Source organism: Erpetoichthys calabaricus, chromosome 8 (assembly GCF_900747795.2).
Source record: "Erpetoichthys calabaricus chromosome 8, fErpCal1.3, whole genome shotgun sequence".
In the NCBI taxonomy this organism is placed as follows: domain Eukaryota; kingdom Metazoa; phylum Chordata; class Cladistia; order Polypteriformes; family Polypteridae; genus Erpetoichthys; species Erpetoichthys calabaricus.
In genome coordinates this window covers 152,038,741-152,066,216 of record NC_041401.2, presented here as the reverse complement: position 1 = coordinate 152,066,216, position 27,476 = coordinate 152,038,741, and the positions used below count along the sequence as shown (strand labels likewise).

The following is a 27,476-nucleotide window of genomic DNA, read 5'->3' as shown; positions in this document are numbered from 1 at the left end:
TTGTCGTACACCATGTTTAAACTCGGAATCTTTCAAAACAGAAATACATTAATGCCTGAAATTTGGCAGAAAAATTAGTTTCAGAATGTCTTTGCAATTATTTCATATCTTACACCATTTCTCTTTTTTTCACCATGGAAGTCTAATATAAAATCTCTATAAGTAGTTCATAATCCCACTGGAATATTTTAAAAATTAGAGGAATAACTATATGTGCTTTGTTTATTTATTTATTTATTTTTATTTCTAGTTAGGCAGACTCCTTGGTTACAAAAGGGCAAGGTGTACAGCATTATGTGGATATTTCAAGTTTCCAGCTGTACATCTTCCAGCTTTTATGGCAAGCCAAATTAACTTGCCATAAGCTTTAGAATGTAGGACACGTAGCTCTGTTTGCAAATTTATCTACCTGATATTATGTGTGAAATGTTGTATTCAGCCCATTGGTGGCCATTACTTTTTCAGTCAGTCTCCATGTGTCTCGGTTATTCACGGGGACCAAGATGTGCCAGCCTTAGGTGTATAGGTTATATGTGGGGACACTCGTGTATTGCTAAAACTAGTGAGCTCATATGTGGAGTGATAGGCTGTGCAGGTACTAATCAATTCTGTGTGCATTTTCTGCAAAAAAAAATTCAGTGTGTGAAACAGTAGAAAAAAAAACAGACTAAAAAAAGAAAATGAGAGAAATGTAAGAGGCAATTTAAACACCAAAAATCAAAGTCAAAAGACAGCTAATTTATAAAACCAGTAGCCAAAAAGCAAAACAATCACAGTTTTCTAAGTTTTGTCCAGTTTTGGATACAAAATGACAGCTGAGACAACCTTTTAACCCTTCACCATTTATCCGATGTTATACCCTCGATGTCACGCCCCTAGCAAATCCGACTCGCATCATGATGACTGAAACCACAAAAAGGCCTTTTCCAGAAGTCTAAACAAAAATGGCGTCTGAAAGGACATTGCATAAAAGTACATTTCTAAATGAAGGCTCTAATCAAGAAAATAACCATAGAATTAAATTCCTTGAATGTACGTATAATCCCTAGAAATGACACCCTCAGAAAAACTTGGAAAAAAATTCAAAAGAAACTCTATTCATAACACTGTGTTATTAAAAAAGGCTCTGTATGTGTGAAATGAGTTTCGGGTGTGAGAGAAGGTTAGCTCAGAATGAACCCATTGTGTTCCACTAACCCCTCGACAACACACTTTGTTGAGACTGTTTACAGGTTGGCTACAAATCCACTGTACATTCATATTGCTCTTATAAACTGCACCACTATAACCTTGGGAATATTTAGTTTTGAGAGTTAAAATGATTATACATGCTTTACAGATAATGTTTATTTGTTGGCCGAGCTGTATGATCACTAGATCTACAGAATTAAATTATGTTTTAATGACGTGTGTGGTTGGAAAATAACTTCCGTCCATATCACCTAAATTATTCATTTAAGTGGTGATATGAGGAAGCAATTTATTATTTACGCATGTTACTAGAATAGTTTCTGGGAAAAAAACGTTGTTTAATAGCTGTAGCTGAAGTGCATTCCAACAAAACCTGAAAGTTAATTGAGCAAGCAGGATATTTTTTAAAAGAGAAACTGTGTGCCACTTTATAGTACTTGAATCAATGATTGGATTCTATGATGGGACCTTTGAATATACACTTACACAAATACACAGCTATCATGTAGCTGTTTCCCATAATAGTTGTGGAGCATCCTCTAAATTTACTCATAATGCAAACCTTAAATTACCTGATAACCAAAAAATAAGGTGTATAATTAGACCACCGCACCTGTAACAGTAACTTAGTTCATATTAAAACAAAAAATATATCACCAGTTCAGAAAGAACTAGGCAGTTTTAAATGCTGCTTATTAAACATTCGCTCTCTTGGAAGTAAAGCTGTTTTGGTAAATTACAGTCATATGAAAAAGTTTGGGAACCCCGCTTAATTCTTTGGATTTTTGTTTATCATTGGCTGAGCTTTCAAAGTAGCAACTTCCTTTTAATATATGACATGCCTTATGGAAACAGTAGTATTTCAGCAGTGACATTAATTTAATTGGATTAACAGGAAAATATGCAATATGCATCATAACAAAATTAGACAGGTGCATAAATGTGGGCACCCCAACAGAGATATTACATAAATACTTAGTCGAGCCTCCTTTTGAAAATATAACAGCCTCTAGACGCCTCCTATAGCCTTTGATGAGGTATTTTTGACCATTCTTCCATACAAAATCTCTCCAGTTCAGTTCAATTTGATGGCTGCCGAGCATGGACAGCCTGCTTCAAATCATCCCATAGATTTTCGATGATATTAAAGTCAGGGGACTGTGACGGCCATTCCAGAACATTGTACTTCTCCTTATGCATGAATGCCTTTGTAGATTTCGAGCTGAGTTTTGGGTAATTGTCTTGTTGGAATATCCAACCCCTGCGTAACTTCAACTTTGTGACTGATGCTTGAACATTATCCTGAAGAATTTGTTGATATTGGGTTGAATTCATCCGACCCTCGACTTTAACAAAGGCCCTCATCCCTGAACTAGCCACACACCCCACAGCATGATCTAACCTCCACCAAATTTGACAGTAGGTAGCAGGTGTTTTTCTTGGAATGCGGTGATCTTCTTCCGCCATGCAAAGCGCTTTTTGTTATGACCAAATAACTCAATTTTTGTCTCATTAGTCCAAAGCACTTTGGAATGAATGAATCTGGCTTGTCTAAATGAGCATTTGCATACAACAAGCGACTCTGTTTGTGGCGTGAGTGCAGAAAGGGCTTCTTTCTCATCACCCTGCCATACAGATGTTCTTTGTGCAAATTGCACTGAATTGTAGAACGATGTACAGATACACCATCTACAGCAAAATGTTCTTGCAAGACTTTGGAGGCGATCTCTGGGTTGTCTGTAATCATTCTCACAATCCTGCGCATATGCCGCTCCTGTATTTTTCTTGGCCTGCCAGACCTGGATTTAACAGCAACCGTGCCTGTGGCCTTCCATTTCCTGATGACATTCCTTAAGTTTGAAACTGACAGTTTAAACCTCTGAGGTAGCTTTTTGTAGCCTTCTCCTAAACCATGATACTGAGCAATCTTTGTTTTCAGATCTTTTGAGAATTGCTTTGAGGATCCCATGCTGTCATTCTTCAGAGGAGAGTCAAAGGGAAGCACAACTTGCAATTTACCACCTTAAATACCTTTTCTCATGATTGGAGACACCTGTCTATGAAGTTCAAGGCTTAACAAACTAATCCAACCAGTTTGGTGTTGCAAGTAATCAGTATGGAGCAGTTACATGCATTCAAATCAGCCAAATTACAAGGGTACCCAAATTTTTGCACAGCCAGTTTTTCATATTTAATTTAATTTCATACAACTAAATGAATTTGTTCGGAAAACATCCCAGTACTCAGATGTTCCTAGGAAATGAAAGACATACCACTGTTATCTTTTTTGTTGAAAGTAGAGTAGATTATTATGCAGGCTGAGAGGGGTTCCCAAACTTTTTCATGTGACTCTATATTAAGTGCAAAATCTGATCAGTGTCTTCTCATTGAAACCTGGCTTAGTAAATCTGACACCACTCCCCTAGCTGAGGTATCACCACATGGATACACATGCCTTCATAATCTAGAAATTCTGGTCGAGAAGGTGGCTTTGGAAAAATTCATTGTGATAAAATACAAATCACTGCTAAAAATGTAGGTGACTTTACATACTTTGAGGCATTCATTTTAAATGCCTGTATTAAAACAGATTCCAACACAACTGTAGTGTTAGTCTACAGACTACCGGGGCCATATTCATTGTTCATGACTAAATTTGGCAACCTTTTATCTGATTTGGCTATAAATTATAATCATGTAGTGTTGATGGGGGATTTTAATGTGTACATTGATGTGGAAACTGACACTTTTAGCAAATGTTTTACTTATTTGTTAAATTCAGTGGGATTTTGTCAGATTGTCAAAGGTCCAACTCATAATCATAACCATACATTAGATTTAATCATAACTTACAAGTTGAAATTCAAAATTTAAATATTACTCCACTAAATGAAGTTATTTCTGATTGCTACTTAATTACATTTTATTTGGTTCTGCTCTTACTGATACACTCACAGATTAAAACAAAGACAGGGTGACATCTAGATTACAATTCTGCTTCAAAATTTATAGATACTTTCAGTAAATCAAGTGTAACGAGGAAAAACATTTAGATTAGTTAACATCAAATGTAAATGTGGAAAACAATTTAGATCAACTAACATCAAATTATAATATGAACGTGAGAGATACTCTGGACGCAGTGGCTCCCCTTAAAACAAAAATGATCAAAGTGCATAGAAACTGTCCCTCGAGCTCTTAAATTATAGTGACAAAAACTGGTTTGAAGATGGAGAACAACAAAGCTGCATGTCTTTCAGATTGCATGAACAGTGTTAAAAAAATATAAAAAAGCTCTCTTTAAAGCTCACTCAGACTACTATTCTAAAATAATAGATAACAATAATAAAAATCCTTGGGTACTGTTTAGAACAGTGGCTAATTTAACAAATGGGAATTTAGATCTACAGTGCAAAATACCAAGACATTAGTAGTACAGATTTTATCTTCTTTCTTAATAAGAAAATTTAAAAATCTACGATCCTAGATCTCAGTATCACAGTGCAAACCACATGCTAGCCTGGAAAACCCTGTCTCACCTTGCATTTAACACTTTAGAAATTTAACACTTTACAACAGGAAGTCCCAACTTTATTTTCTAAAATGAAACCTACTACTTGTTCCCTAGATCCATTGCCAACAAAACTAGCAAAAAGTGCAATGGATGTTCTTGTAGCACCTATTCTTAACATTATTATAGTTCATTACTGCATGGCACAGTACCTAATGCATTAAAAGTGTCAGTCATCAAACCATTACTTGAAAAGTCAGACCTACACCCACACCTACTTAATAATTATAGACCCATTTCAAATTTACTCTCTCTCTCTCTAAAATATTTGAAGAAGTAGTCGCCAGTCAGCTTCAGTCACACCTTACGAATAACAATTTATTTGAGAAATTCCAACCTGGTTTCTGCACTGGTCATAGTACAGAAATGGCACTAATGCATGTTGTAAATAACATTCTGATATCCTCTGATGAAGGAAAGTCCACTGTGATTATGCTGTTAGACTTAAGAGCATCATTTGACACCACTGACAATTAATTCTATTTTACTACACAGGCTGGAAAATGACATTAGGCTCATAGCCATTGCCCTTGCCCTTGCCTTGTTTAGTTCTTATTTATCAACTCGATTTCATTACATGCAGAAATGTGCTGACAGTACTCAATCATCATACAAAGAAGTGAGACATGGTGTCCCGCAAGGCTCAGTACTGGGACCATTACTGTTTTCACTTTACATGCTGAGATCTATCATTAGAAAACATGATATAAATTTTCTCTCATATGCTGGTATACCCAGTTATACCTTTCTTTTAGACCAAATTAAGTTTCTCTGATTTTGTCTTTAATAAGTTGTGTTAGTGAATCAAAGGAGTGGATGGATAAGAACTACTTGTTTTTAAACACTGATAAAACAGAGATTTTAATTATTGGAGGGAATGATGCTGATCACAACAGTATTTTGACATTATTTAAACTGGTTGGAATCACTCTTAATTCTACTGAATCAGCCCACAATTTAGGTATTATCTTTGAGTCTAGTATGTCATTTGATGCACACATTACAAAATTGTCCAAAACATGTTTCTTCCATCAATGCAGTCTTCACTGGATGTTCAAAATGTTGTTTATACAGCTTCCAGTTAATTCAAAATGCTGGTACAAGAATTATTACAAGAACAAGAAAATACAAACACAAAACTCCAGTTCCGAAATCCTTACACAGGCCCCCAGTTAAGTTCAGGGCAGATTTAAAAATCCTACTTTTAACATATAAAGCCTTAAATGGCCAAGGTCTGGCTTACTTATCTGAACTTATCATTACTTACAAATCAGAGTGCACATTAAGATCTCAAGATACTGGTCTGCTTATGGTTCCAAGGATTAATAAAATAACAGTGTGAGGTCAAGCTTTTAGTTACAGGGCCCCTAAACTGTGGAATGGTCTGTCTGCTGCTATAAGAGGTGCCCCTTCAGTCTCAGCTTTCAAATCCTGGCAAAAGACTCACTACTTCAAATGAGCATACCCAGACTAGAGCTGCTGATTAACTGTACTGTACATCCAGCATATCTGTTGTTAGTCATCAGCACTAAAACGTAAGTAATATGATAGTTATAATTTGTTACTGTCAACTATTCTGTTTCTCTTCTCAGTACTCAGATGTGGTATTTGGAGCCATTGCACTACTGCCAAGTTGTTTGCCTGCCTATGGAAAAGTCATTTCTGATGGGAGAGCCCTGGAATTGTCGAGTAGAGGGGTCCTTTCATCAGATTGGCTGGAACACCACTTACTCAGCTGTGGAATTGTCAGTAACGGGGTTGGCAGCTTGATAGCCGAGGTCTCCATAACTCTGAGCAAATTTGAATCCTATTATGTGATATCATCTGCTCTTATATTTTGCTTTGTACTTGTAATATTACTATTGTACTATTATATTGTATTGAGGATTACTGTGTTCTGTCCTGTGTATCATATTGTATTTACCCCCCTTTTTTGACACCCACTGCATACCTAACCTGCTTGGAAAGGGGTCTCTCCTTGAATTGCCTTTGCCAAGGTTTCTTCCATTTTTTTCCCCTAAAAGGGTGTTTTGGGAGTTTTTGCTCATTTTCTTTTCCTTTTAAAGACCATTGTGGCACTCCTTATGTGATTTTGGGCTATACAAAAATAAATTGTATTGTATAGTATAGTATTGTATTGTACTTGTAGGGTTACAAGTCATGATAAGAGACAATTGCCCCAGGATATACATGAGGGTCAGCAGCATTTGTGATTGTCACAGCAATAGGTGCTCACATTGGTCTCCACTTGGAGAACAGGTAATTTAAAAAAAACACACCTTAATATTTTGAGGCTACAATTAAGGGAAAGAAAAAACATGAATGGGTAATTTTAAACTGATACAATAGATGTGTGTATAAGATCCTAAATTTGGGTTTTGTTGTAAATATGTCCTATTTATTACATGCTTTCAATTTCATGGATTAAATAAAATCAAAAAGGTTCATTTAATTGTCCTCTTCTTGTTTTGAATAGCTTATCATGTTTTGAGCTGTCTGCAGGGAAGCCCCTAAACAAAATATGTTTAGCTAGGAAGCAAAATCTATTGGCTAAGTTACAAGAACATTACTAAAATCATTCCACTGCAAATTATATTGCTCTGAAAGTTTTTTGGTCATGTCGTGAGTAAGAATAATTTTACATGACTGTTCACAGTATACAACATAAAACAATATAATTACAAAAGTTATAACACATACATTAAAAATGATTTGCCATTTTTCATAAATTTTCTTTCTACAAAGTAGTGCGTTATTTTAAAATACTGTATAATAAAACATAACACTTTAGTTTAGGTATCTACTATATAATAAAACACTAAGGTCTGTGTACCCAGTCCCTCAACAATCTGATTGGTTAGTATAGCTTTGATGGCGTGATGGAAGAGGAAGTGCAAGTGTGAGCACACTCAAGGAGGAGTAAAGGAACACACTGAGACAGTTGGCTTCAAAGTTAGAAAGTATAAAACTGCACAAGAGGTAAGAAATATGCCTCAAAAATAGTGGCAGTGTCTGAGAAGCAGGCTTTACGGAAATACACGCGAGAAAGGGAGCACTGGTGAAGAGAGGTTCAGACACAAATGAATACTGAGGAAAGAAATTGAGAGTACACATAGGGCAAGAGATAGCAAATATTTTTAAATTATTCTATTACCTGTCTTTGACAGATACTGTGGCTAGTCCATTATAAATCAGCTATTAGCAGTCTATAAATATTTTGCTATGTTACTAACAATAATAAATTATCATTATCTGTTTTATTTCACTTTGAATGTCCTTCTATTAATTTGTAGACGATCACTATCTACTTATAACAGATATGTAAACTAAGTGTGTTAACCAATAAAACATCATATGTATAATGATGGAGAAGAGAAAATGAACTGACCTTCAGGCCTTCCTGGAACTGCCCTGTCTTCTGACTAACAATTTGACGATGTTCTTCAAAAATTTCAGGCATACGTGAATACCACTGAAAAGTGTTATTGTTGAGTCGCATATCCCCAGGGGACAAAGTGGCGTAGTCCATCAAGAATGAGAGTCGATTTTTGGCTTCCACAAGCTTCTGTTCCATTTCTAACATGTCATGAGATTCTACTTTTTTTACGTAAGCCTGTGAAATAGGAGATGATTTCAGATAACTTACAGTTAGCATGACCAAGAATAGTAGATACATAAGTAAATTAAAGTCTAATTTTCATGTACTGAATATAAATATATTTATAAAATAGGTCCTTTATGCACTCACTTTAAGTTCCATTAGCTCCTGAGAATTTGGAGGAGTACCCAATGCCTTTTCTGCTATCTTCTCAAATTCTTCACATAGCCTGTAATAAAAGAATATAGGGGGTGACTGTAGTCTACAGCAATATATACTAATAAAGAGTTTGTTTGCCATGATTTCCAATCACTTAATTTCAATACTACACAAACGTATAAATTTGTAATAACATTTTTAAAAGAATCCTCCATTTACTCAATTGTTACTTACTCCACGGTATTTGTAGTTACAACCGAGAAAAATCATGGAAAGAAGAGGTAGCAAAGCATGTCATACAGTGGGTTTTAAAGAGAGTGAGCACAGGCTAGTGCTGAAGAACAGCACAAAATAATAAAATGTCCATGAGAAAATCTCAAATTACTTGTGTTGCATAATTCACATGTTAGTTATCGAGTTGTATGCCCACCATGTCCAAAAAGCACGTCTTTCTTGCTAAAATATTGTTAAATACATGTACATAAAATATCAGTGGTGCACAAAAGTGAAGAGTTTTCAAACTGGATTTAGCTTTTTAATTGCAGGATGGCCTCCCACTTTCATTCATCGGTCAAGAGCCCTTTTGAGCTTTAGTTCAAGCTCTTAGTATTCTTAACCACATTTATTATAGGCTCCAAATATGAATTTGTGTAAATTCATAAATTTGTTTAAATATTAATTTGATGTTAATTTGTGGAAACTTCATTTGTTTAAAGAGTTATCAAAATTTTTTAGACTGTTTTGTATTTAACATGATTGCCACAGTGTTTGGTTCCCATTGTTATGACTGATTCATGCATTACTAGAGGTGTGTCCCGTATGGTTTAGACCTTCGGGCATGACGCAATAGGATAAAATACCATCGGGAATTCACTTCGTTGTCTGAGCTGCTGTTTCAAAACCCTTTACTCTTATTAAAAGTTTTTCCTGGTTCTGATCTGATCTGTAAATATATTTACTATGATTATTTCTCTTGTTTTGGCTTTAAAGCATGTGTTTTTGTTTTCCTATTTTGATCCTTTTTCTTTTTTAATCATCATACCCCCAGTCATTTCACAATCTTGTCAGTTTTCTGACATAACATTTAAGATGTTACATTTTCAGATTAAGTTTTTGTTTCTTTATCTGGTCAGTGGTATACTGTCTTTGTTACTTTTCATTATCATTCATCGTTTTCCACTGTTTTTTATAATACTGTTCTGTTACCCTATTTATTTAATCATGTATTTGTTATTTTTATTCCGTTTGGTTATCATTTAGTATCTTTCTGTATCTTGCTGGTCTCATAAGGTCCATATATTTTGCGTTTGGTTCCCCATGAGGCAGGGCCACCTGTCCATCTCTGTTGAGGATTGGCAGTCTCTTGCAATTCATGCAAATACGCTTTGGTGGAGTAGAAATTTGTCTTTGTAAGCATTACATTCCTTTGATTTTCTTGGACAGTTTTGTATCTTTAGATTTTGTGGATCTGGACTTGCTATGGATTGCCTTTTAGGCCAATTATTTTTGCCTCCTTTTTTGATGTTTTTTGGAGTATTTAATTTTTTGCTATTTTGTTAATAAATCTTCATTATTTAAAGATTCTGTTGGAACTTGTCTCTGTACAAGCCAGAGCTTCATGGTTCTCCCTCTTGTGGGACATATTGTAAAATATTTTGAAACTTGTAAATTTTGAACTTTAAAAGCAGTTTCACCATTTTGAGGCCTAGACAAGCCTGAAGCCTCCCATTTTCCTAGGGTCAGGTTGTAATGAAATAAGACTTTTTGGGGCAGGACAATTTTTTGCCTTTTTGCTATTTATATGCCGCTGAAATCATAACTATCAGCTTTGTAAATTACTTCTAATTTGGAATAAATTATACTTTGTCTTTGATTAGTTATTTGTAAATTACTCTTCAATATTTGTAGTGTATCCTTTGCTCTATTTGAATTGTAGAAATTTATATTATTTCGATTAATAAATATTTAATAATTGATATATTTTTGTTTCGCGATTTGGTGGTTTTAGTAATGAATATTCCTGAGGCAGTGTTTTAGGACCATCTCCCTATTGTCAGGATTTCAGCAGTTTCACGAGTTTATGTTTTTTCTTATTGAAATAGTTTTTTTCCCCCGTAATCTTCATTTTGGTTTGTGTTTGTTTTATTTAGTGTTTTCCATTTATCCCCACTCCCTTACCTTTATTGTTAGAGTCGCAGACACTTGACAGCTCTATATAAGACTCTGCACCACACACATTTTGCTATCATTAGCTCGCACAAGCTGCTGTGTTTTCATGGCCCCATTTCTTGATCTCTTGTTTAAATGTTAGCTTTCTTTTGATACTCCACTGTTTTTGACATTGAGATTATAGTTTTCACTTTGAGGATTTTGAGTTGGATTTTGATTGTTTTGCTACTTCTGTTCCTAGTTTTCCCCTTCCTTTTTGATCATTTACTTTCAAGGCCTTCTTCTTTGTTAATATGTTTTTTTTCTATGTTAATTAGTGTTCCCTTATTCTAATTTTTATTTATTTTGTCTTTATTCTCTTTTTTTCATCATGTAAAGCACTTTGAGCTGTATTATTTGTATGAAAATGTGCTATATAAATAAATGTTGTTGTTGTTTATTTCTGATTTCTGTTTATTTTTATCATTTGAAGTGTTTATTCTTTACAGTAATGATTTATTTAATTTAATTAATTTTTAATTAATATTCGATTATTTTGATCTTAGAGTATAGAGTTGGCGGCACAGTGGCGCAGTGGGTAGCGCTGCTGCCTCGCAGTTGGGAGATCTGGGGACTGGGTTCGCTTCCCGGGTCCTCCCTGCGTGGAGTTTGCATGTTCTCCCCGTGTCTGCGTGGGTTTCCTCCGGGCGCTCCGGTTTCCTCCCACAGTCCAAAGACATGCAGGTTAGGTGGATTGGCGATTCTAAATTGGCCCTAGTGTGTGCTTGGTGTGTGTGTTTGTGTGTGTCCTGCGGTGGGTTGGCACCCTGCCCGGGATTGGTTCCTGCCTTGTGCCCTGTGTTGGCTGGGATTGGCTCCAGCAGACCCCCGTGACCCTGTGTTCGGATTCAGCGGGTTGGAAAATGGATGGATGGGTGGAGTATAGAGTTCTGTATTTTTTTTTTTAAGTTTTCATAAATCATTTAATAAAATTAATACAATATAGCTTAGAGTTTTGGAAAGATTTTTTGCGATTTTGGCGTTCCTGGTTTGAGATATATTAATAACACTAAATACTTGTGGGTGGTCTTTTGAGGCACTTATGACAGATGTTATGTATTAATGTGTGTTGATGCATTTTTTTGAGTAGTTAAAGGTTTTATTTTCATGTATTTTCTGGTTTTGCTGTCTTTTTAAAAACACTTCCATTCCCTGTTCCTTGTGGATGGAGTCCCAGCTGATGTCACAGCCGCTGGGTGCTCCTCCTGGCTTTATCTTCAGAACCAGAGGCAGGACTCAGCAGTCAAGCATTCATTTATGGTTGGAGTATTATGAATGGTTCTGTTTCAGTATTGGATTTCTGGTTATTTTTTTGTTCTCTTGCTTTTGCCTAAAAGATTTTGAATAACAACTATGTATTGGTATTCTATTTACTGTGGATTGCCTTTTTTAGGCAAATCCTTTTTTGCCTATTTTTGTTTTTTAAGCATATTTTTGTATCCTATGAATAAATCCTTGCTTTATAAAGAATCTTCATTGTACTTCTACTTGAGAAACTTTGTGATACATTTTTGGGACTGTTAAGTTTGAAGGCTAAAATCCATTTTGGCAGTCTAGCAGTTAGAATAAGTGTGCTGGCATAAGGTCTTTTCCAGGCAGGCAAAAGAGGCCTGGCCTAGCCAGTGAGGCCTTTTGCAGGCCTTACACCCCTTATTCGCCATGTTTGTGTCTCCAATTCACAACAACGGGTAATTTCTGTTGCCTAAAAACTACAAATGGTAGAAATGACTAGCGGCATGACCTGTAGTGCAGGTAAAGTACTGTAGTGAGTATGTCTAAGGGTGAGTGTCATGAATCACTGTTATTGTTGATTTATTCTGAAAAAAATACATTTTCCCTTTGAATTTAAAACTCTTCTTTTATGTTTTTGAATATCAGAAATCTGTGAAATTAATTGTTTCCTTCATGCAAAGTTGTTCCGAAAAGATTTTAAATTATTTTGATTGTGTCATGAATATCCCACAATGTTATTTTGTTTTTCTGTCCCTTGTCATTATGGACTAAGGTTGACATGCATTTGCTCAAGACATACCCCCCTGAAGGTCACGCTTGTTCTGCTGTTCCACTACGGTGTACATGGCTTCCAGACAGATCATTCCAGTGTCCAACTTAATGAATTCCTTTCTAAAACCTTTTACTGTGCTTTATTGGCACTGACCTTGGTTTTGCTTAATCTCTATGATTCTGGCTTCATCCCTAATTTAGTCACTTGGCCATTTTGACCTCCTGGTTTTCAACCCTTGTTTGTTCCTCTACACTCTCTCTTCCTGATTCTTTTATTTAGTTTCTGTCCGTCTTCAACAGTAGTATTGTGAGGCATTACAACAATGAAAGAAAATTAATATAAAGTAAGAAGTTGAAAGTATGTATTTCAAACTGACTGCATCAGCAAAAAAATTTGGAATATTTTAATATTCTGCTCTGATGCCTAGAACTTCAAAATGACAAATGCAGAACTATTAAAATGGCTCAATATTAAAAGTCAAAACTCCTTTGACAACAATACGAAACCCAGCTTCTGTGTGCAAAAATATCATAGCCCTTTTACTGTAACTTACCAGCTTATTACTTTCTTGTCACCTAATGTTCCCAAAATTTATTAAAGTTGAGATCTGAAGGCCTCCGTGGTGCTACTCTCAGCTATAATACTTTGTAAATATGAGAAGCCTACTTTATTGTGAAACATAAAGCTTGAAGTTCTTTATCTTTCATTATTCTAATATAATCTGCCTTCTGTAGCTCAATTTTATTTTCTATATCCCTAGCCTCACAAATGTATTATTTGTCACACTGAAATGTCTGTAGCAGCTCTGCTCTAAATTAGGATGAAGAATATTAGGTTTGATAATGTGAGAATACATCCCGCAGTTTTTCGTAATGAAACAGAACCTTATTGAGTTACAAAAGGCATAATGATGGCTGAAAACCTACTGCTGAGCAGCTGGTCACAGTGACTTTTCCCCTCTCAAGACATTTTAACACCTAATCAATTGGAGCATTTTTTTCAAACTCTGGAGCGGTTGCTCCTTTAGCCTGGTTATTTTAAGAAGATCTGAACCCGCCAATCGCACTTTGGTATGGACTAAAACAACCGTACCAAGACACTTTGGAACTTGTGGTCTTGCAGTGATACCAGATGAACTCTGGAATGGTTTGCGTAAACTTTGAATGTGGTTTAACACAGGACTGATCTAACTGCAGGAAATACCGTGTATTATTGGAAACATTTCTACCAGTACTTACATAATCTTGGTATAAAAATAAATCCACACATGCATACCAATTTGCACAAAACCACTTGTACAAGTACCAATCTGATCAATCCTAGCACCTGATGCATCTTCAAGGCCTCTTTTTCTGTCTCACCATCAGAGGAGATAGAAGATGACCACACTAAAAAGGTGTAGATTCACAGCGTTAGTGAACAATGCATGCCCTTTGCAGCTGACCATCAAACCTCCTAAACTTACAACACAAGAATGATGCAGACAGGTGGGCTGTCCTCTCAATGTACCTCCCCATTCATGTGAATATTACAATTACCCTTTCTTTATTGCTGTTTATAAATGGGTCTGACATTCCACCTTCTCCTTTTCTTCCTCTTGAGATCAGTAATAGCAGTACAACTCATTTTCCATCAGCAGAGTCTCGCAACCTCTACTGTGACACTATTAGCTATGCAAAGCTGACCAAACACCATCACTTACTGACTAGGAGATATATGTTTTGGAAGTGTACAAAACTGACATCATTTTGAACAAAAATCTTGCCTATGAGACAGCCTTGGTGTCACAATCACCCCTAACTCACTAACAGCCTTATCTCTGGTATACTCCTGGATGGGCTTAAAGTGAAGAAGGACAAACTGATTGTAATTGCCTATACCACACTACTAGCATGTTGACTTATCTTGCTCAACTGGGAGAATCCCAGCCCAATTGTTATAAGTCAGTGGGTAATTGATGTTCTGTGCTATTTAAAATTGGAAAAAATCGAATTCTCACTTAGAGGATCTGTTGAAAACGTTTTTAAAACAAACGTTTTATGGCAAGATCTAATTAATAACATTTTTGATTAAGCATTTATATCGGGGAAAAGGTCAGATGCTGAGTATATTGGGAGAAGGATGCTAAGAATACAGCTGGCGGGGAAGAGGAAAAGAGGAAGGAGTAAGAGAAGGTTTATGGATGTGGTGAGAGAGGACATGCAGGTGATGGGTGTGACAGAGCAAGAGGTATAGGACAGGAAGATATGGAAGAAGGTGATCCACTGTGGCAACCCCTAATGAGAGCAGCCAAAAGAAGAAGAAGATGATCGGGGGAAAAGGTTGTTCTCCTTTCTTTTTTGGTTTTTAAAGATCTGCTCTTGCTGTTGGCTCTCCTCTCTTTCTCTCGGATGGGGGTTGAATTCTGTTTTGTTAAGTTTGACTCGATTGTATGTAATGTTACCTTGTTTTTTGTATACATTAGACTTGATTGTATAGAATGTTAATTTCTTCATATAAAATAAAAAATAAATAAAGGGAGTTGCTAGATGAAAATTAATTGTAATTTGGTTAAAATTAAACATTTTTGAATTGTATGTGCCCATGCATTTCTACAGAACTGCCATATGTTGAGACTGGTGTAACCGGAGACTTGCATGTATTGACTTTGAGCAAAGGTTATTATAGTTTTGCTTTTTTATATTAGTTTTTATTTCTATATTTTTTCTGACCTTACTTGGAAATTCTGTTTAGTTTTAGTTTTCCTTTGTCGTGTATTTTTAGTTTTAGTTTAGTTTTTATTTCACAAAGACATTTCTATTTTATTTATATATATATATATATTAGTTTTAGTTTTAGTAATTACGGCATGGAGCGCCTATGGAGTTACTTTGGTGTCACAATCAGACAGAACTGTACGCTTAACAGATTTGGATACGAATTTAATGCTAGTGGAAGCTTACTACACTGCCTGGTTTACTATCTGGTTTTGTTTTTGTCTGGTAAAAACAAGCATAGTAAAAACTAGACACTGAATATGAACAATTTTACACAATTGTATAATTTTTTTAAATATTTTCTCATGAAAATCATAGGGGCTTAGGAAGAACAGGGCTCTTAGACTTGAATAAGTGTGCAGACCCCACCTAGCTGTATTGAGGGAAACAAAGAACAACAAGCATGTAGTGTCAAGGTTAGGGGCAGTGAGTCTTGAATAGACAACCATAAAGGACAGTAAACCCTTAATGAGCAGAGCAAGAGCAGGTAATAGGAGTACGGACAGGCATAAAATAACAGAGACAGCTGTGTCTGAGATTAAGAACAACATATACATTATCTAAACCTGTTTATCCAGAGAAGGATTGCAGGAAATATGGAGCCTACCAAAGCAGGTTTGGATTGAAGGCAGGATAAATCCCTGGTATAAGGAATAAGGCTGATGTTAAGAACAAAAAGAATATGATATTTCAACTATCTATTTTGAGAGAGAAAAATATTGAAAAAAGGGAGACAAATATTTTAAAATATAATTCTGCTAATGGATTACTTTCACAATATCACGTATTTTGAGTTGTGAATATGAACTAAAAAAGATAAATTAATAAATATGGAATAAATACAAAAACACATTAGGATGTTTAGTTTTTCATCACTTGTCAGACTCTCTACCTTTGTTTGTATCGCTTCGTTGTTAAACAATACTTTTAAAGCAAAAGTGATTGGTCAGCAACAATATGCTGATCTTGAATGATGACCTAGTCAGTCTCTCGATCAGTGCTGTTTTATTTTCAAAAACCGGGAGTGCTCTCCCCTCGACTTTCGTGTATACTCAGATATGGGGATGGATATTTGAGGAGTAAACCGCAAGACAATGATTATATTTTTATATTATGTACATTAACTAACCATCAACAACAAATCAAATTAATTATCCATCCATCCATTTTCCAACCCGCTGAATCCAAACACAGGGTCACGGGGGTCAGCCGGAGCCAATCCCAGCCAACACAGGGCACAAGGCAGGAACCAATCCTGGGCAGGGTGCCAACCCACCGCAGGACAAATTAATTATATATTAAACAATTATTATAAATGTAAAGTTGAAAAAATCAGACTCTGCAGCTGTATAAATAAAAAAAAAATCGAGAATGTGCCACTTCCGGGTGATGGATTTGGCCCAAAAGTTAATACAGATCTATAATTGTGGTGTAACAATCACATGCCGAATTTCATCCATCTATCTAGTTGCATTTTTGAGCTATCATGTTTACACACACACACACACACACACACACACAGACAGACAGACAGACAGACAGACAGACAGACAGACACGCACGCACGTACACACACACAATTCCAAAAAACAGTCTTGTTGGATACTGGTTAGTCTATAACGTCAAGATTCATCAAAGTATCGAAGTCGAATTTTTTCATGATTACTGTAATTTCTCTATACCTCGTATATGAGAAAGTAAAATCAATTTCTCCTGTGTGAAGTGGCAGGTGAATTGCTGTTAACAAAAAGCAGACACCTGAGAAATAAACTGAAACGTTACTCACTCGTGATTTTTCTGTCTATATGATAAACATTTTGTTGACCAGCACATTCTGATTTCAGCCATTTGAATTACATCTTGATATACGTACAACAAGCACAAAGAAAGGCGGCACGCAAATCGCTTTCTATTTCTCATGCTTTACACATCCGCACTCAGCCTGCTCTGTCACCGCAAATGCTGTGTGAACAGCCACCCTCTGTCATCAGCCACCATTCACTGGATGAATATACAGTATGCGGGCGGCTTGTGGTGGATGACTTTCTGTTTTAAAGTTAAAACTTACAAGGGTTAAAGACTAACGGCAAGAATATTCATTCAAAAACGAAAACTAAAAATATTTTAGTGAATTATTATTTTATTTCAGTTAGTCTTTCAAGCTACTTTAATAATTTCGTTTAGTTTTAGTTTTTCATTTCGGTTTTGTTAATTATTATATTTTAGTTTACGAAAATGTTATTTTAATAATAGTTTCATTTTTGATTTTAGTTTTCATTAACTATAATAACCTTGCTTTGAGCCTTAATAATTTTTCAGTCAGAAATGGTTAAGCACTAAATTATAGAAGTGATTTTGAACTATGGCTGAAAACTGAATAATTCAGAAAAGAGTTTACACACACACACACAAATAAGCAACTTACTTAATGCAGGCTTCTTGGTGGTCCTTAAGCATCTTGCCTGTAAGTTTCTCACACAAGGCTTCTGCACGTTTCACTAGGCCTCTAATTAGATCTTCACAGTGCAGCTCAAACATCCCCAGGCGTATTACCTGTAAAAAGGATTATAGTAAGTTTAATTTAGAATATGACTCCAATATTGATTACTGGAGGACCATGTATGCAATTTAAAACATATAAAATAAAGCTAGCAGTTAAATATGTCAAAGGGAAAGACACAGGGAAGAAGGGAGAGCCTTGTGAAAAATCTGCTGACACAAGTCAATCACCATTTATCTTAGATACTTTGTATTTGGTTATCAAGTAGTGTTAACTGCAAATGGTTCCTCATTTCATGCTATAACTTATTTAAATGTTGCTTTGTTATTTGTGCTTTAATATAAAAATGTAAAATATCCTATTGTTCATGCGTATTTTGTTGATTGTCAATGTTTGCACAAGAAGCATGTAGCATTTTGTAGTGAGGTATTGCAGGTTGTGGAGCCTTGGATGAGGATGTTATTTTAGGTCTCAAAAGGCTACAAACAGCTTCAACAAAAATAAACAAGAATTCCTATGAATAATAACATACCTTAATAGAATTATATTGAATTTCCTCGGCAAGTGTTTGATACTTAGTGACTTCCATCATGCATTCCTCAAAGGAATGATCTTCTTGTAAGAACTGCTCAACATCTTGCTCAGCTTGCTTGTTCACCAACAATGTATATCGGTCATATAGACGCTCGTGCTCTTTGGGTCCTGTACTCTCCATTTCAACCACTTGCTGTACCGCCCTGCACTTTCGCTCTAGTATTTCGTCGAGGATGATTGGCTTCAGTGTGCTCTTTAATTTAGAACCAGGCTGTAAAATATATGGAACAGATCTTATGATAAATAATAATTTCTAAATGCAGTAGATAATTCATCACTTTATCCCAATAAATATTTGGACATGCAGTTTTGCTGATGCTTAAAATACACTCATTTTATCTGTGTTTATTATTGTACAATAGGGAGCACATGTAATAAAGAAATATATAAATAAAGAAATACATAAGATAAACTCACTTGCTTTTCTACTAACTAAGTGAAGTAAATGTATTTGGCTACTTTGGTTTTCCTTTTAATCATAAAGGCACTTAACATGTAATTTGACAGATTAGAATCTGTATTATCTCACTTTGGATAGCAAGAATTAGTGGAGTAAATAAGGAAGCTGAACACGGAACAGATTGAAAGCCACACCATGCCAGTAAGAAGCAAATCAGTGGCCCCTCTTCCATATACAAACCCAGAGACACATACAGTGGATAGAGAAAGTATTCACACCTCTTCACTTTCTGCACACTGTATTATGTTGTACTGTAGATTTAATTCTAAATGGAAATATTTGCACTCAATAACCCATAATGGCAAAGTGAAAGCATATTTTCTGAAAGGCTTGCAAATATATTAAAAATCAAAAACAAAACAAGAAAGCTCAAATTCATATAAGTCTTCAGATTCTTAATTTAGTACTTTGTAGAGGCCCTTTTGGTAGTGATTACAGCATTGTGTCTTCTTGGGTAAGTAAGTCTAAACAAGCTTTACACACCTGGATTTGGATATTTTGTATCCCATTCTTCCTGGCAGATTCTAACAAGCTATATTACATTAGACTGTAAACTGCAACTGTAAACTGCAGTCTTTATTTTTCCACACAGATGTTTTACAGGTTTAAGTGTGGGCCACTCAAGGACAGTCAGAAACTTATCCTGAAGCCACTCCAGCATTGTCTTGGCTGTATGTTTTGGTTCATTGTCGGCCTGAAAAGTGAATTGTCACCTCAATCTGAAGTTGCATGTACTCGTCTCTTCAAATACCTCTCTGTATTTGGTGGCATTCATCCTTCCCTCAATTCTGACCAGCCTCTCTATCCCTGAGAAGCACTACCATAGCATGATGCTGCCACCACCATGCTTCACAGTAGGGATGGCATTAGGCAGGGGGTGAGCACTGCATGGTCTTCACCAGATATGTTGTTTGGAGTTCAGCCCAAAGAGTTTCATTTTTTTTCCTCATTAGATTAGAATGGATTTCCACATGTCTTCATGAGCCCAAGTGGGCTGTCATATGCCTTTTACTCAAATGTGACTTCTGTCTTTCCATAACTCTATTAGAATTAGGATTGGGTTCTTGGTCACCTCCCTGCCCAACACCTTCTTTGCCAGATTAACTTAGTTTGTCTGGATTTTGGAGTTCTGCTGGTTCCAGATTCTTCCCATTTCACCATTATTGACGCCACTGTGTTCTTGGGAACACTCAAAACTTTAGAAATGGTTTTATTCCCTTGCCCTGATCTATGCCTAACCACACCTTGATTGTGGATGTCTACAGAGAGCTCCTGGATTTAATAGCTTGATTTTTGTTCTGACACACTGTGTGAATTGTAGGAACTTATGTACATAAGAGTGTGCTTTTCTAAGCTATGTCCTATCAATTCAGTTTGCCACTGGTGAAATGCAGTCATGTTCCAGACACAATACAAGGATCATTAAAGCAAACAGGACACTTGACCACAATTTGGAGTGTCACAGCAAATGGTCTGAATGCTTATGAATTATTAATTTTTGATTTTAATTTTTAATAAATTGCCAAACATTTCTGAAAACATCTTTACATTGGGTCATTATGGGTTATTGAGCATATGTTGCTCTGAAAGCACTTTTCAGAGATTAGAAATTGAATTATTTTTAAAATGTGTGGCACCCGGACGGGGCTCATGCCCGGCCGGGACGCCCAGGAAGACAGGAGGAGGGCTCATTCCTCCTCCAGACCACGAGGGGGCGTCCGCCCTGGTTGTATTGGGGGCCACGGGTACAGGGCTTGGAAGCCCAACCCTGTAGGGGCCCGTGGTCACCTCCAGGGGGCGTCCCCCTGCCTGAAGGACCCTGGATCCCAGTACTTCCGCCACACCAGGAAGTGCTGGGGGGAAGAAGAGAGGGAACACCTGGAGTGCTTCCGGGAGGACAGCCGGCATTTCTGCTACACTGGGGCGTGTCCGCGGGATTGCCGGTGCACACCTGGAACACATCCGGGTACGGATAAAAGGGGCCACCTCCCTTCGTTCGAGGCTGGAGTCAGGTGGAAGCAGGACAAGGTGCAAGAAAGAGAGAAGGAGGCGGTCCGAAGAGGCAGAGTGGTTGGCCTGGACTTTGGGGTTTGTGAGCACAATAACTTTGTAAATAGTAGTATAAATAAACCGTGTTTTGGGTGACATGAGCGTGTCTGCCTGTCTGTGTCCGGGCCAGTCTCCACAAATGCAACAATGTCTTAGAGGCAGGATGACCACACTTGATTCACTTTATAAGACCAGCAAAACAGCTGATCAGGGAGAAACAGAGGTAGGAGAGGGAAAGTGAATCCAAGAATGCTCTATGTTACTGTTCCATGGGCCAGATGGAAAGACTAAACATCTAGCAGGACCAGGCTATATGGTGTTCACACTTTATTTTACCTTTGTTAAAGGCGTTATCTATTTGACTAATGCTTAATAAATGTGCAACTTTCTTCCTGGCCTGTTCTGGTACTCTATATACAGTAAATGTCTCTGTTATAGATGTTAAAGAAAGGGGGCACCAGCCGTAAATCCTGATAGTGTGGTAAGTGTATGGGATTTGGACCATTCTGTTAAGGTCTACATAATAAAGAGGATAAAAGGGAATAGGGCCACTCTAGGACCCTACCACAACAGAACACCCATAAATTGCTAAAAATGTTTTTTTATTCCATCACTAGAGCTTCTGATTTTTATACACATATTACTCAAAATTTTACATACTTTTTTGTTGAACTTAACTGCCTATCCGTTCTATGAAAAACTTTAATTTAACATAATCTTACCCATTCTGAGTAAAGTTTTGTTTCCACTCTTGGCACCAGGCTAACTGCCTTTATCATTAGTTCATACACATTAAGGAGGACGGTCTCAATATCTTTGAATTCAGGCTCAAATTTAATAGTGGTATTATCTAAGATAAGCCTGATCACAAAGCCTGGATGCTCAAATGCACGGACTGAATCCTGTTTAAAGGAACAAAAAAAATCAGAGTTAGTTACCTTTGGTTTATAGACATGATGTCCTTATTTATTATTAAGTATTTTATGAGGGATGTTTTCAAAACAGAATGCAATGCATCGTATGAGTATTAATGCAAAAGCCCAATTTCAACAATATCTGTTTGTTAAGTCATAGGACTGGCATGCTGGCAGATTACTTGACTAACAGCTTCTAGGGTTAAGGATCACATCCTTATGGCTAACTTCTGCCTGGCCCCTGGTGTTACCTGAATAGGCTCTGACTACCCATAAACATGTATAGGAATATACATCCATTATCCAACCCGCTATATCCTAACTACAGGGTCACAGGGCTCTGCTGGAGCCAATCTCAGCTAACACAGGGAGCAAGGCAGGAAACAAACCCCAGGCAGGGCGCCAGCCCACCGCAGGGCGCGCAGACACACACACACCAAGCACACACTAGGGACAATTTAGAATCGCCAATGCACCTAAGCTGCATGTCTTTGGACTGTGGGAGGAAACCGGAGTACACAGAGGAAACCCACACAGACACGGGGAGAACATGCAAACTCCATCTGGACCTGGGAAGCGAACCCGGGTCTCCTAACTGCGAGGCAGCAGCGCTACCTACTGCACCAACATGCCGCCCTAGGAATATACAATTTCAAAAAATCAAAAGCAGGGATATAATTTATAAATAAATTTTTTGTTATAAATATATATCATAATTAAAGTCAGTTGGTTTATTTAAACCTTTCAAAGGCCGCTGAACGTAAACAGTGTACAGTTCAGCAGTTTAGAGGATTGTGTTTATTCTGCTTCAACAATAGCTCAATTATTACACTGCAACGACATCAAGAGTTACTCGTAGCTCACCGGAGGCTGTACAATGAGGTGGGTGAAGTCCTCGATCGATTCTAGTGCTAAACTCTGGAGCTGTTCTGTCATCAGAGTCGCAACACAATTGAAGAAGGATTGCATCTTCTCAGGTTTGTTATTAGTGGGGACCAGTTTGCGTTTATTTCCTTGATAGTAGATATTCTGAATTTCTGGAAACCATCTGAAACACAATAAAAAGTTTGATTGATATTTTGGTAAATCACTTGAAACTTTGCATAAGCAAGCAGAAGATATAAAGGATCTTCATAAAGTGAATTGTTGATGTACTGTAAATTATACTGTAAATATTCATTGCTTTATTAACATCTCTGTGAACAATGAAAAATACATTTTTTAAATTAATTTTCAAAATAAAAATATTTTAAGAGACAAACACAACTTATGGTAATTTTTTATTTATATTTTTATTTTTTATTATTTGCGTCTCTTTTTATTTAAAAGTTTTTGTTTACATTTATATATGCACAATATATGCACCACATCTGGTGCTTACTCACATTAAATATCAAGACGCATGAAAAATTAGGACTGTTGGGTCATTTGATTAGCTTAGATATTGTTATGCTTTAGCATTCATTTAGTATTCAAGTCATCCGAGACTTTTCCAATGAAACAAGTTGAAATGCAAATGAGATGCACTGTCTCTAACCTCCATAACAATGCAAATAAGTTACAGTACACCACTGAGAGCATTTGGCATCAGCTAAACTTCACATGTTAAGCAATGCAGCATCTGCCTTATGAGACAGGAGAGTACAGTATGTGCACTGGAGCACCGTGGCACCAGTTCACCTCCTCGAAAGTAATCAGCATTAGTGGGCTCTTATTGGCACTCCATTATCATTAGGAGGCTCACTGGATTGGCTCAGACCCTCACAAGCACCTTGCAAATTACCTACTGCCACTTTGCTGTTTCTCTTGCTCTTTGTGCTTTTTCTTCCCTGTCCTATCAGGCAATTTAATTAGAACTTGTCAAATTATCTGGCCAGTTCTAACGAAGTTAAACTATTTGTACAACTTTCTTTATGCAGATCCTCACATAATAATTCACACTTTTTAAGCCTGTTGTGCCAGCAGCATGTAAGTATTCTTGTGTGTTATTAAGTGGCATTTTGGACATAAACATTCTGGTGGGGCTATTTGTTGCAAACGACTACTTAACCATGAAAATACATGCAACCTTTCACATCACAAAAAAATACATCAAACAATTGGATTCTGGTGTCTGGTCTGTCTCAATTGTCATTATCTGACAAAATACAGCCATGTGGATCTAAACACTATAAAAAAAGAGAGAGCCTTGCAACCATCACCTGCTCAAAAAATACCTTGACTATTAGCTGCCTAAATTAAAATGGCAACATCTCAAGTTTTGAATCAAATGGCCTTGAGGTGAAAAAAGGACAAGTCACGATAACATTGAGAGAATACGCAGACTAAAAACACAGTATGATATGATGGCACATCTGGTGGCTGCACTAACTACCAGACAGCCAGGTGTTTGCTGGTCCATTTGAGGCTAGGCAGAAAAACAATTAAAAATATATTTCCTACAGTAAGATTGAAAGGGTGGTTATTTGAATTTGCTGAAACTGATTGGTGTCTTTTTTAGTGCTTTTGCTTTTACTGAATTGGCACTGGCATAGGCTGTGAAATCTTTGCAGGTAAGGTACTTAATCTTGTGACTGTTAAAGTAAAAAATGCAACCAGTTTAACTTATGTAAATGTGAATGAAACAGGGATCAAGCTCTGTAGCCGTGACTTGGTGACACGTTACAAGCACAGTGAATGAAAACATACTCAGAATTTCCATTATACTAATAACAGCCTCGCAGATGCTCTATCTGCAGTTCAGAATGACTCCGAATTTCACTGACACTGTAATTTATTGGCAAAGTGCTACAATGACTTGATATCATGTGCTGTTGCACCAACACTTAAGATTTCAACAGAGAATGAAACTGGGTCCTTCTTTCAAAAGTATTATGTTTAAGAAATTTAAACTCCAATCAGCAGTAGACACTCAGCCCACAATTAACCAAAACACGTATATTGATGCATCTTTCATCATTTGAATTGGAATCTGCACTTATGGGTGTTATTTCAACTCCCATAAGCCTATCTGGGCTCAGTTTTCAACTACTGTACACTGCCACGTATCTGTGTCTGAGGGTCACCATCCAAGATTATCAGATGAAAGTACTACCATGCTGGGACACAAGGGGGTGCAGTCGCTGACCGTGTGGTCTCTTTTTCCACCCACATCTCTGTGAAGACACCAGATGAGGATGACTGACTCTGGTCCTTCTGGTCTGTAGGACTAGAAGACCAGGACGCTCCTGGAAGGTGGCAGACTCCTAGACGGAACTCGGACGGAGATGGATCACTCTTTAGAGCAACTTTAGCCTTTGTTTTTATAGGCCCAACAGCCTAATGACTGTTTTTATTTGTTCTTGTTTGAACCATTGTGCACTTGTTTGATTTGTCTTGCCAACACCGTTACTAAAAGGAGCAACCCAGTTGGCAACCCAACATTTAATTTTTGGACTTGGTGTGCTCCGTCGCTCGACCACATGATATTCAAAGGTAAAATTTAAAAAGCATGTATTTAATGGAGTCAACAAAAGCAGGTAAATACATCCTATTATCACAGTTATTTTGGAATATGAAAAGAAACACAAAATGTAGTAACTGACTCTTTGAAAAAGTCACTAGAAATTTTCTTTTCAAAAAAGTTAGACGTCTCTGAATGAACTTGAATGTTTTATTTCCACATTGTTTTAGTCTAAGGGAATTAAATGTGGTATTCCATTCTGGGACTCCAACAATTTTGTGCCTTCACTTTTGAATTTGTTACATAAGAATAAAGGTATTTAAATTGTAAACTATATCCATTAGGAAAGCTGATAAATAAAAACAAAATTTACAAAAGTGAAAGCAAAGAGTGAGATTAAAAAACCTAACACCACATTTGACTACACACATGCAAATCTATTCACAGTTATTACAAAAATCAAGCAAAATGCTTGAAAAAGCCTGCGCCCTTTGTGTCATGTGACAACTGTATAGTTAGTGTTGCCTAGCAATATTACCAGACAGGTGATGGCACATGAAAGGTGGGGTGATGGGTGGAGCCAAGCAAGGCCCAATTACTGGAAGGTAAATTACCACAGCGATTTATTGAAATGTATAGAGCACCCAGAATAACATCACACTAATTGTCTAATTACAGTTTATATTAATTGTTAACAATTATAAATTTACAAACAATTTACAATGTATTTTTATTTTATATTTCTAAATGTTATTAATGCAGAATATTATTATATTATACACCCATTTTGCATTCATTTTCACAATGTCAAAACCAAGAAAATAAAAAAGTCCATACTTTTTAAGAAGTGTTTCCTTTGCAGAATCAATATGTCTTACAATCAGGTTTTGAAATACAGACAGCTCCATGGACTCCTGTCGGCTGTGGAACTCTTTCACATCAATTAATCTAAATTTTCTGCAGAAGAAATTTTAAAAAAAACACAGATATTATGCTGGGCAAGGTCAGTATATAGTAGAATATCTGTTTTATTCCATTTAAGATACTTATATTTGCGGCTAAAGAGAAACCAAAGATGCTATCTGAAAGAAAAATTGCTTTTAAAACCAGATAGTTTCTATTACCTGAAACAGCAATTTAATGATAATTAGCCATTCGTCCTTTGTTGGTAACACTTGACATTAAGTATCTCTTTTTATACTTTGGTACTTTTTTGGTAATTATTCAGTAATTACATGCATTATATTAATTCAGTGAACTGCATAGCTATTATAAACAAATTAATGCAGTACAGTATTGGCAATATATTATTATGGAAATATGTCATTAACATACTGAGGACAAGTATCTGAAATATTTTTATTTTTATTTCCCTAAGTAGATATGAAAATCTATGCAGCAGTAGTAACCTTTGCAATGTGATCAACACTTGCAATGAAAAAATAGCATTTGATTTCTTCATGAATAATGATGAGCAAAATGATTTGCGTGAAATTGAATTTACAGCAAAAGTTACTATTTCTCTTTGCAAAAGAATTTGTGAAACAAATAATATTTTGCTTCTAGTGAACTTTGTGACATTGACACATGAAGAAAGCTATTTCCTTTTTTGTCTAGAAATGTGTGCATTCATTATTCACACATGCATCCCCTGTCATTTAGTATATAAATAAAAATCTCTCATTCCATGTCATGTGTAGACATTTTGTTCCACTACCAGATGTGTTCAGATGTTCTCAAATATGGTGATAATCTTGGCTCTCTCAATCTTAAACATACAGTATAAGACGAAAAAACAAACTTGAAGCTCCACAAGCACTCGGAGTGTGGATATACTTGAGCTCTTTTGCAGGAATCAAGAAACAGGAAAGTGTGGTTTCTAGGTAATGGAGCTTCTTATGTAGCAAGTTATTCCGTGAAGAGAACAGAGTGGTGCACAGTGGTGCGTGTTCATGAAGAAAATATGCAGCATTCAATTAGATTACATTAGATTAGATCAAATAAGTTTTATTTATCCCATAGGGAAATT

The 27,476-nt window shown here is 36.4% G+C and overlaps 1 protein-coding gene across 3 annotated transcripts in view; it reads right to left on the bottom strand.

Annotated features, from left to right (window-relative positions):
* The window catches only part of dnah7 (dynein, axonemal, heavy chain 7), a 496,694-nt gene that overhangs the window by 431,124 nt on the left and 38,094 nt on the right, over positions 1-27,476 (bottom strand). For all 3 annotated transcript variants that reach the window (XM_051930473.1, XM_051930475.1, XM_051930474.1), the window contains exons 9-15: positions 26,285-26,404; positions 22,870-23,053; positions 21,814-21,993; positions 18,521-18,793; positions 17,914-18,041; positions 8,511-8,589; positions 8,151-8,375 (exon numbers count right to left, since the gene is read on the bottom strand). In XM_051930473.1, the coding sequence (XP_051786433.1) occupies positions 8,151-8,375; positions 8,511-8,589; positions 17,914-18,041; positions 18,521-18,793; positions 21,814-21,993; positions 22,870-23,053; positions 26,285-26,404 (1,189 nt within the window). The remainder of the gene's footprint in view (positions 1-8,150; positions 8,376-8,510; positions 8,590-17,913; positions 18,042-18,520; positions 18,794-21,813; positions 21,994-22,869; positions 23,054-26,284; positions 26,405-27,476) is intronic.